Source organism: Gopherus evgoodei, chromosome 5 (genome assembly GCF_007399415.2).
Source record: "Gopherus evgoodei ecotype Sinaloan lineage chromosome 5, rGopEvg1_v1.p, whole genome shotgun sequence".
In the NCBI taxonomy this organism is placed as follows: Eukaryota; Metazoa; Chordata; order Testudines; family Testudinidae; genus Gopherus; species Gopherus evgoodei.
In genome coordinates, this window is record NC_044326.1 from 5606714 (window position 1) to 5618364 (window position 11651).

Here is an 11651-nt window from a genome sequence, read left to right on the forward strand (position 1 = left end):
TTTTCAGCTACACCTCTGCCTCGGTATAACGTGACCTGATATAACACAAATTCGGATATAACGTGGTAAAGCAGTGCTCTGGGGGTGGGGTGAGGCGGGGCTGTGCACTCTGGTAGATCAAAGCAAATTCAATATAACACGGTTTCACCTATAACATGGTAAGATTTGTTGGCTCCTGAGGACAGCGTTACATCGAGGTAGAAGGGTACTTGAACAATTGTTTATCTTCACTGTTAAGATGCACTAAGTGCTCCAGCGCTTGCCACCTGCAGCAAACAGACTCTTCCAGTGGAGTTGCACCATAGTCACACGTTCTTCTTCGAGTGATTGCTCACATCCATTCCAGTTAGGTGTGCGCGCCGCGCGTGCACGTTCGTCGGAAACTTTTTACCCTAGCAACTCCAGTGGGCCGGCAGGTCGCCCCCTGGAGTGGCGCCGCCATGGCGCCCAATATATATCCCTGCCGGCCCGCCCGCTCCTCAGTTCCTTCTTACCGCCGTGTCGGTCGTTGGAACTGTGGAGCGCGGCATAGCTGTCCTCCACGTCCCTAGCTCTCCTAGTTCTCTATCGTTTATCTATCGTTCATCTCTAGTCCATTATAGTTGTTAATTAGTTGGTTAAGTAGATAGTTAAGTTAAATAGTTGTTAAGTAGTTCTTCGCCGGGGGCTTAGCCCTTCCCGGCACCCGGCGCCAGGCTCATGCCTGTTTCGCCGGGCTTCAAACAGTGTGCGGCCTGCAAGAAGCCCATGCCTACCAGCGATCCCCACGAAGTGTGCCTGAAGTGCCTCGGGGAATCGCACAGATCTGACAAGTGCCGCATCTGTAAGGCTTTTAAGCCAAGGACAAAGAAGGAGAGGGATCAAAGGCTCCGGACTCTCCTCATGGAGGCGGCACTTGACCCGACGGCTTCACAGGCCGTGATCTCGGCGCCGGCACCGGATCGCACCGGCACAGAGAAGACTCCCCGGCACCGACCCTCTCCGGCACCGGAGTCAGAACCAAGGCCGTCGAAGTCCAATACTCCGGCCAGGCAGACCCGGCTAGAGCGCCCGGCCTCGACATCGGCCGCGGCGCCGCCGGCACCGTCGACTCCGGGCCCAGCGGGTCCGTCGAGTCCGGTACCGCCGAGCTCCCCATGAGATCTGGGGTTGAGATAATGGTCCCATCCACACCGGAGACCTTCGCCTCGGCTCGGGACCTCATCGCCCTGACTGAGCCCACTCGGCTGCCACCCCCGGTACCTCCGGTGCGGGTTGTGTCCAGAGGCAAGCCCATGATGTCGGCACCGCCCAGAAGATCTCGTTTACGATCCAGGTCCCGACGTCTTGGGCGCTCCAGGTCCCGCCGCCGCTCGCAGTCCCGGCACCGCTCCCCTCAGCGGTACCGGTCGCACTCGCGGCACCGGTCGACATCGAGACGATCGCGGTCAGGTTCCAGTCGCCGAGACCGGCACCGCGATTCCAGGAGCAGGTCCCGACGCTACTCGCCGCACCGGTCGACCTCCCGGCACCGAGCCGGTGGCAGGTCCCGGTCTCGGTCGACCTCCCGGCACCGAGCCGGTGGCAGGTCTCGGTCGACCTCCCGGCACCGAGCCGGTGGCAGGTCCCGGCACCGAAGCGGCGCCCGGTACCGATCAGGATCCCGACACCGCGACAGAACCCGGTCCCGATCCCGATCCCGGCACCGATATGACTCCCGGCACCGGTCCCCGGCACCGAGACGATCCTCCGTGCCGGCCCGCGCAGACCCTTACCATCCAGGGTCGGCCCCTCCATGGCCCTCTAGACAGCCGTCCGTATCCTCCCAGACGGACAGCGGGTATGCGCTGGGCACCGACCGGCAGACGGCGCTGTTCGGTGATCCGCCGCTGCAGGACCAAGGCCCACAACAGTGGGGATTCTGGACACCCTGGGCATACCATCAGGCCCAGGGCCCCCAGCAGCTCCCTGCTAGGCCGGCGACTGCGGAGCGTAGGGCTCCTGAAGCCTCGTTGTCTCGCCCCCCTCCCTCCCCGGAAGGGGAGGAAGGGTCCAAGCAGCAAGACTCCGCTGTGGCTCCTGAGGCAGAGGCGAGGGCTGAGGAAGACCCTCAGTTAGACACTCTCGTGCCTGGGGTCTCCTCATCCTCCTCCCCGGATGAGGCGGTGGCGGGTACTTCCTCCAACAGTCCCCCCCCGCTGGATCTCAGGGCGCACCAAGACCTCCTCAGGCGATTGGCTCAAAATCTGAGTCTGCAGGCAGAGGAGGTCTCGGAGATAGAGGATCCAATTGTAACCATCCTCTCTTCTGATGCTCCCACCAGGGTCGCCCTGCCCTTTATACGGACCATCCAGGCCAACGCCAACACCATCTGGCAGTCCCCGGCCTCCATCCCTCCGACAGCGAAAGGCGTCGAGAGGAAGTACATGGCCCCTTCTAGGGGATACGAATATCTCCATGTACACCCGACTCCGGGTTCACTGGTGGTGCAATCAGTGAACGATAGGGAGCGTCATGGCCAGGAGGCTCCAGCCCCCAAATCCAGAGAAGCCAGGCGGATGGACCTCCTTGGCCGTAAGGTGTATTCGGCTGGGGCGCTGCAGCTCAGGGTCTCCAACCAGCAGGCCCTGCTGAGCAGATATGCCTTTAATTCCTGGGTGGCAGTGGACAAATTTAAGGAGCTGCTGCCACAGGATGCTCGCCAAGAGTTTGCGGCCATCTTGGACGAAGGCAAGAAGGTCGCACGCACGGCCTTGCAAGCCTCCTTGGACGCTGCGGACCCGGCTGCCCGTACCCTCGCGTCAGGAGTTACGATGCGTCGCATCTCCTGGCTGCAGGTTTCCGGCCTTCCGCCGGAGCTCCAGCATACTATACAGGACCTTCCTTTCGAAGGCCAGGGCTTGTTCTCTGACAAGACAGACCCCAGACTCAAGAGTCTGAAAGACAACCGGGTCATTATGCGGTCCCTCGGGATGCATACCCCCGTGACGCAGCGTAGACCCTTTAGGTCGCAGCAACAACAACAGCGCAGGCCGTTTTCCCAGTTCCGCCAGCGGCAGGACCTTAACAGGCGCCGCGGCAGGAACAGAAGGCGCAGGCACTCGGGGAACCAAGGGGGGCAGAACCAAGGCTCCTCAAAACCCCCGCCTGGACCTAAGCCTTCATTTTGAAGGTGCACCCGAGGGCGCAGTAACAGTTTCCCCTATGGATCCTTCCCCCCTGTTTTCCAACCGCCTTTCGTTTTTCCTCCCGGCGTGGTCCCAAATAACATCGGACCGCTGGGTCTTAAGCATGGTGCAGACGGGATACCGCCTGCAGTTTGTTTCATTTCCTCCTTCCTGCTCTCCTTCCTCGTCCCTCTTCAGGGACCCCTCTCACGAGCAATTCCTTCGGCAGGAGGTGCAGACGCTCCTCAGCAAAGGAGCTATAGAGGCGGTTCCGGAAAGCGAGAAAGGCAAGGGGTTTTATTCCCGCTACTTTCTGATCCCCAAGGCCAAGGGGGGCCTCAGGCCTATCCTCGACCTGCGAGAGCTCAACAAATACCTCGTGAAGTTGAAGTTCCGCATGGTATCCCTGGGGACCATTATTCCATCCCTGGATCCGGGAGACTGGTACGCCGCCCTCGACATGCAGGACGCGTATTTCCACATTGCCATTTGGCCGCGCCACAGACGCTTCCTCCGCTTCGTTGTGGGGGCTCTTCATTATCAATTTGCAGTCCTCCCATTTGGCCTGTCCACGGCCCCGAGGGTGTTTACAAAATGCATGGCAGTTGTCGTGGCGCATCTTCGGCGCAACCGTGTCCACGTGTTCCCTTATCTGGACGACTGGTTGATTCGGGGCACGTCGGAACAACAAGTCAACAGCCATGTCCGCGTGATCACCGGCATGTTTGCAAGTCTGGGCCTCTTGATAAACACAGACAAGTCCACCCTGAGGCCCACTCAGAAGGTGGAATTTATCGGGGCCGTCCTGGACGCCACTGTGGGCAGGGCCTCGCTGCCTCTGCAACGGTTCCAGACCATGGTGGCGATCGTTCAACGTTTGCGGTCAGCCCCATTGACGTCAGTGAGGACATGTCTAACCCTGTTAGGCCACATGGCGGCTTGCACCTTTGTGACCGACTACGCTCGGCTCCGCATGAGGCCTCTCCAGCTGTGGCTTATCAGTCATTACAGGCTGGCAAGGCAACCGTTAGACATGTTAGTCACAATCCCCCAGAAGGTCTTAGATTCTCTCGGCTGGTGGCTAGACCAGTCCGTATTATGTGCGGGTCTTCCCTTCCACCCCTCTCAGCCTTCGGTATCCCTGACAACGGATGCCTCAGATCTAGGCTGGGGGGCCCACCTAGGGACCCTGCGGACACAGGGCCTGTGGTCTCAGGAGGAGGTGGGGCTACACATCAACATGCGGGAGTTGAGAGCGGTCCGCCTTGCTTGTCAAGCGTTCTGTCATCAGCTTCAGGGTCGTTGTGTCGCCGTGTTCACGGACAACACGACGACCATGTACTATATCAACAAGCAGGGCGGCACCAGGTCCTCCTCCCTGTGCCTCGAGGCGATACGACTCTGGGACTTTTGCGTAGCCCACTCCATTCACCTCAGGGCTTCTTTCCTCCCTGGAGTACGGAACACGCTGGCGGATCGATTGAGCAGATCCTTCCTGTCACACGAGTGGTCCCTTCGCCCGGACGTCGCTCTCTCCATTTTCCGGAGGTGGGGTTATCCCCGGGTGGACCTCTTCGCGTCCAAGGGGAACAGGAAGTGCCAAGCGTTCTGCTCCTTTCAGGGCAGGGAGCCGGGGTCGATAGCGGATGCCTTCCTCATCCAGTGGTCAACCCACCTGTACTATGCATTTCCCCCGTTCCCTCTGGTCCACAAGGTCCTCCTGAAGGTGCGCAGAGACAGGGCTCTCGTGATCATGGTGGCCCCGGCATGGCCCAGGCAGCACTGGTACACCATGCTGCTGGACTTGGCCATAGCCGACCCAGTTCCCCTGCCCCTTCATCCGGACCTGATCACCCAGGACCGCGGGGCCCTCTGTCACCCAGACCTGCAGTCGCTGCACCTAGCGGCGTGACTCCTGCGTGGCTGACTGGTTCCGAGCTGCGCTGCTCCACGCCTGTGAGGGAGGTGCTCTTGAGCAGCAGGAAACCGTCCACAAGAGCCACATATTCAGCGAAATGGAAACGCTTCTCCTGTTGGTGCGTAGAGAGAAATCTCCGCCCTATGGAAGTTTCGGTAACCGAAATCTTAGACTATGTTTGGTCCCTCAAAGGGCAAGGTCTGGCCTTATCGTCGTTGCGAGTCCACCTAGCAGCTATCTCCACCTTTCACCCGGGTGCGGACGGTCGCTCCGTTTTTTCTCACCCGACGGTGTCGAGATTCCTTAAAGGGCTGGAACGTTTATTCCCTAACGTCCGTCCCCCTGCTCCGACCTGGGATCTTAACCTGGTGTTGTCCCGGCTCATGGGGCCCCCCTTTGAGCCGTTAGCTACTTGCTCCCTGCTCTACCTCTCTTGGAAGACTGCCTTTCTAGTAGCTATCACCTCAGCTAGACGGGTGTCGGAACTCCGAGCTCTTGTGGTAGACCCCCCATATACGGTCTTCCACAAAGACAAGGTGCAGCTGAGACCACACCCTGCTTTTCTGCCCAAGGTGGTCTCAGCCTTCCACGTCAACCAAGAGATTTTCCTTCCGGTTTTTTTCCCAAAACCTCACTCCTCAGGCAGGGAGCAGCAGCTCCACTCGCTGGATGTCCGTAGGGCTCTCGCGTTCTACATAGAGAGGACCAAACCCTTCCGAAAATCCCCCCAGCTTTTCGTGGCGGTAGCAGATCGTATGAAAGGGCTTCCTATCTCCTCCCAGAGGGTATCCTCTTGGGTTACGTCCTGTATCAGGACCTGTTATGACTTGGCCCATGTCCCTACGGGCCGTGTGACTGCGCATTCTACCAGGGCGCAGGCGTCGTCGCTGGCTTTCCTCGCCCGTGTGCCCATCCAGGAAATCTGTCGGGCAGCGACCTGGTCATCGGTCCACACCTTTGCTTCCCACTACGCCCTGGTCCAGCAGTCGAGGGAGGATGTGGCCTTCGGAACTGCAGTGCTCCGTGCCGCGACTTCTCACTCCGACCCCACCGCCTAGGTATGGCTTGGGAGTCACCTAACTGGAATGGATGTGAGCAATCACTCGAAGAAGAAAAGACGGTTACTCACCTTTGTAACTGTTGTTCTTCGAGATGTGTTGCTCACATCCATTCCACACCCACCCTCCTTCCCCACTGTCGGAGTAGCCGGCAAGAAGGAACTGAGGAGCGGACGGGCCGGCAGGGATATATATTGGGCGCCATGGCGGCGCCACTCCAGGGGGCGACCTGCCGGCCCACTGGAGTTGCTAGGGTAAAAAGTTTCCGACGAACGTGCACGCGCGGCGCGCACACCTAACTGGAATGGATGTGAGCAACACATCTCGAAGAACAACAGTTACAAAGGTGAGTAACCATCTTTTATATTTGTTGACCTAAACGCAGGCAGGTGATTTCATTATGCATTGTGAGCAATAGTGTATGTGAATGAGCATTTTTAATTTATTACAGGTCTCCCTAGTCACACATTTTATTAATCTTTAAGGACTGTTATAAATGATTAAGCCATCCTTTCTAGCTATTAGCAGGTCAGCTTTCTAACTGGCAGGTAGACTCCTTTCTGATAATTCTTTTAAATGAGCGTATTCTCTAGGGCAGAGGTTCTCAAGCTTTTTCTTTCTGAGGCCCACCCCTACATGCTGTAAAAACTCCACAGCCCACCTGTGCTACAACAACAGTTTTGCTGCATATAAAAGCCCAGGCCAGTGTTAGGGAGCAGCAAGCAGGGCGATTAGCTGGGGTCCCATGCCACACAGAGCCCCACGAAGCTAAGTTGCTCAGGTTTTGGCTTCAGCCCTGGGTGATGGGATTTGGGGCCCCAGGCTTCAGCACTGTGCATCATGGCTTTGGCTGTCTGCCCTGGACTCCAGAGTGTCTAACACCTGCCCTGTTTGGTGGACCCCTGTAAACCTGCTCACGGTCCCCCAGGGGACCCCAGACCCCTGGCTGAGAACCGCTGCTCTAAGGAAATAGTAAACTGCAAATTGAACATAATCTATGCAGCACATCTTCAGAATCTCTTTGGGTCCTTATCTTTGATCTCTGCTTTATTACAGTATTAGGCTTTGCTGATTTCTGTTAATTGCACTGCTCTCCATTTCTGCAGATCAGCCTCTGTTGCTGCCATATAAGCCTTCTGGAAGTTCTGACATGTACTATGTTCCCCATCCAATGAAAGGACCCAAAATATCTCCTGTCAGGTCAGAGACCACTATTGAGAGCTCTCACTCAGGTATTTACATTTCTCAAAACTTTTACAAAACTGAGCCAAATTCTATCCTGCATTTGAATGCATAGTTCTGAGCTCTTGCTGTAGTCAATGGGGCCAAGTATGCATAATCCAATTGCAGAATGTCCCAATGAGTTAAATTCAGCTCTGTTACAACATGCAGATCTTGAGTAACTCCACTGATTTTTAATAGTTACTTTATCCAGATTTACTCTGTATAACTATAAGTAGAATCTTGTCCCAGTATATTTATGCCACTTGTGTTTTTTAGCTTTGTAACATAAAGATGTGACATCCTGGATTTGAAAGATGTGGTCTAGACTTCTCTAGTCAGAGACTTCATTACCTCTGTCTGTTGGGACTGAAAGGAGAAATGTGTATGTGTTTCACACAACCTGACAGATTTTCCTTTAGTTCTCTTTCCACTTGGAATTGCTTCTTCATTGGGCCTGTTCAATTTCTTCAGCGGTCCTCCCATCCATCCTGATCTAGTTCCCAGCTTTAAATCTCCCCTTGAAATGTTCCTTTTCTCTTTAGCTTGTTATGGATGCTTTCTGAAGTGTAAGGTGATACCATGTATTAAGGAAGGTATATCATAGTTTTTAAGGTAGCCCCAAGTTAGGTGAGTTCAGATTAGAAACTTGTTTTTTCTTTAAAGTGTTTAATGGTTGTGTTTCAAAACCTGCTAGTGGTGTGGAAGAAAGAGAATGATTCATCAACATATTTTGCCCTGCTTCTCTCTAAATACGGTTGCTATGTATAGCATATGCTGCTGATAACAGATAATAGGCCTGATTTTCCGGTTTACTTCAACCTGGTCTCCCTTTTGGCACCCACAGAAATTTTCAGCCACAGTTAATGTTCTGAAGATGTTGTCTTAAATCCCTGATATACAGGTACACTGGATAATAAATACAGATACAACTATGTCCACAGTTATTTTATCTGAAAAATTACAGAAGTAAAAGCAAAGGTCAGGCTTTCAGATCCATCTCCACATGTTTCCTAATCTTCACCCATTCTGTCTGCTGTAATGTAAGGGAGAAGGGAGAGGTAGATGTGATGTGTGTGCTTTTTAGGAACAAAGGTGCTAACAGTGCAAATGCAATGTAGACACGACACAGCTCAGGTTCTAGGAAACGCACAACAGTATTTTTAAAAATCTGATTTTAAATTCCCTACTGCAGTCAGGACTCGTAGTTCATGAGAAATATCTGAAGAAAATTGAGTTTAATAAGGCCACTGAATGTAACTGGATAGTGTTGCAAAGAATATAAGTCAGTTAACTGTGTCTTTAGGCTTTCAAACTCGTATGATGCAGAAATGTGGTGCTATGGGAACTCTGCTGGAAAAATGTATTGTTTGAGCTATTGTTTAGAGGCTGTGCAGACCTAGTTATGTAGCTAAACCAGCATGCTAGGACTAGAAAAAAATCCCTCTAACTGCTGTTGCATACTTCTGTCAACTTGCTTCATCACTTCTCTGTACAGATCCCAGAAAATGACTGTTTGCATCAGTCAATGCAAATATTTAAATATGAAGTGCAAATATTGAATATGAAGATCAGCAGGAGGGAGTCTGGACTCCAGAGTGTGTGACCTTAATCTCTGTGTGCCTATCAGTAGTAAAATGGGTATAATACTTGCCTACCTCAGAGGGAAGCATCTTTTGATCATGGGATCAGAGGCGCTATAGAAAAAATTACATACTGATAAGCTGCTGGTTTTATTTCACTAGAACTATGTTGTTCATTAGTTGAATGCACTACTAATAATTCCTTACTCAGGCAATAAATTAAACTCCCTATGTTAGCTGCCTTTCAGTGATTTGCTTCAACGTGAAAGCTCTAGGTCAGTGGTGGGCAACGTGCAGCCTGTCAGAGTAATCCGCTTGTGAGCCGTGAGACAGTTTGTTTACATTGACCGTCCACAGGCACAGCCGCCAGCAGCTCCCAGTGGCCATGGTTTGCTGTACCTGGCCAATGGAAACTGCATGAAGCAGCGGCCAGCATGTCCCTGTGGTCTGCGCTGCTTCCCGCAGCTCCCATTGGCTGGGATTGGGGAACTGTGGCCACTGGGAGCTGCCAGCGGCCGTGCCTGTGGACGGTCAATGTAAACAAACTTGTCTTGCCGCCCGCCAGTGGATTACCCTGACAGGCCGCAGGTTGCCCACCGCTGCTCTAGGTTGTGGCCTGGTTTGGCCTGTTCTTAAAACTGTACCCTCTTCGTGCTGCTTTCCTTTAACCTCTTACTCGTTATCATAAACTACTGTGAACATGTTGCTTGTTTTCTTTATAGGATCAAATGATGCTGTTCCTCCAAATTTTCCAGCAAAGGTACTTGGCTCCATGGATGAGAATCCTCTAGACATTGTAGCTATTAAACATAAAGAGGGTATCTACAGTAAGAGGTCTGAGCCTAAGGTGGCGTGGGCAAAAGAAAAAAAGACACCACAGGAAGCTACTACAGGTAATTAGATTGCCCATGTGCATTTCTCTTTTCTGTATCTCTTACTGGTATAGCCTTTTGTTTTATTTAAAGTGAATTTAGTGATGTATTATACTATCAGGGGCTCAGCTCTGGTTGCTACAGTTTCAAGTTCAACAGAGTGAAAGTCACCTCTGTTACTTGTTTCACATTTAGAGCCTTTAGGAACACATGAAGACTGAGGATAGTAACCACACACGTTCACAAGTACAAGATCTAATCTGTTTCACAAGTTTTATTAAAACAATAAGTAAACCTACAATCACCTATGCATATAGGAAGCCCATAACAAACTATGCAATTATAACTGTAGTGATACTCACATCCTCAACGATATTCTGAGGGTCTAATGGATGGCTTGCCAATTGATCATCAGGAGAGAGGTGGTTCCTGTTGGAGTTTTCCTGTAGGTAACTCATTTTACCCAATCTAGGCACCCTCTCTTATCATGTGATTCTGTCTACATCTAATACTGTGTGCATCTGCATGAAGGTGTCAACACTTGTTTTCCTTATTTGTGTTATCAGCAGAGTCCTGTGGCACCTTGTAGACTAACAGATGTATTGGAGCATGAGTTTTCGTGGGTGAATACCGACTTCGTCAGATGCATCACCCACGAAATCTCATGCTCCAATACGTCTGTTAGTCTATAAGATGTCACAGGACTCTTTGCTGCTTTTATAGATCCAGATTAACACGGCTACCCCTCTGATACTTATCTGTGTTGTGCCCCCCAATAATATTGGGGTGCCCCGTTTTTCATAGGTTGTTTTATTCTCATTAGCATCTACACAAAACATGTACCCTGATGTCAGGACATATTTTGGAAGAGATATTACAACAGGGTATGAATACCTCATGGTCTTGAACAGTACCTTGTTGTCAATTTTTGTAACACCATCTGTTGGCACATCTTTCTCATGATCCTGTGGCATAGGGTCAGACTTTGGTCACTTACTTATGTCAAGCAGTTCTTAAACATATATGGCCTAGAATGACTAAGCTAAAATCTTACAGGCCTCAGCCTGTAGGCCTTGAGTTTCAGCCCTGTTTTACTTAGATACCTAATGCATTCTTATCACTTCTAAATACTTACCAGTCTTATAGTTCTATAATCCTGCAACTTAAATCTATTAATTATATGTAACATAGTATATGAGTTAATCATAACATCATACAGTACAACAATATATGATAAAATGAACTAATTGGCTACACAGGAGAGTGTGTGGTTAGCACAGGACTAGGAGTTGTTCTCTTACTGATTCTCATGATCATGTTATTTATCTCTCTCTGTCCCTCAGATCCCCCAGTAGCACAATAGATATAATTACAGTTAACAACGCACAAGGGGTGCTGAAGCTCAGTTAAGGTTTAGTAAAATGCCTTGAGGTCATCCAATAAAAGGCACACTTAGTGCAAAGTATTCTCAGTCAAGTGTGGAAAATGATCCTGAGGTTGCTGAATAGCAATTTCTTGGTAACTAAAATGTGACAGGATGGCTCAATAGACTAATTAGACTTTTTGTCTATGTCCAAGGATACCTGATGTCACATTGCCAGGTATTGATTTATCTCTATAAGTGTTGAATATTAATATCTATTGGGTTAACTGTGTCTTTTTTCCTCTCTTTCTCCCTCCGCCCCGCTTGGGTTGGCTAATATTAAAACTAGAAACTGATTTCTAGAGGCAGAAGCTCAAGTTTATCATTGCAGCACTGTGCTACAGGGGACACTGCACCATTGGAAACATTATTCTTTGATGAAATTAAATGCATTTTTTTTTATATATTGATATAATGTATGAAGTGTCAA

At 51.2% G+C, this 11651-nt stretch overlaps 1 protein-coding gene across 7 annotated transcripts in view; it reads left to right on the plus strand.

Annotated features, from left to right (window-relative positions):
• ALMS1 (ALMS1 centrosome and basal body associated protein) overlaps positions 1–11651 on the plus strand; it is a 145034-nt gene that overhangs the window by 88688 nt on the left and 44695 nt on the right. For 6 of the 7 annotated variants that reach the window (XM_030563833.1, XM_030563827.1, XM_030563832.1 and 3 more), the window contains exons 10-11: positions 7229–7354; positions 9649–9819. In XM_030563833.1, the coding sequence (XP_030419693.1) occupies positions 7229–7354; positions 9649–9819 (297 nt within the window). The remainder of the gene's footprint in view (positions 1–7228; positions 7355–9648; positions 9820–11651) is intronic. The other variant, XM_030563829.1, reaches the window with a different exon arrangement.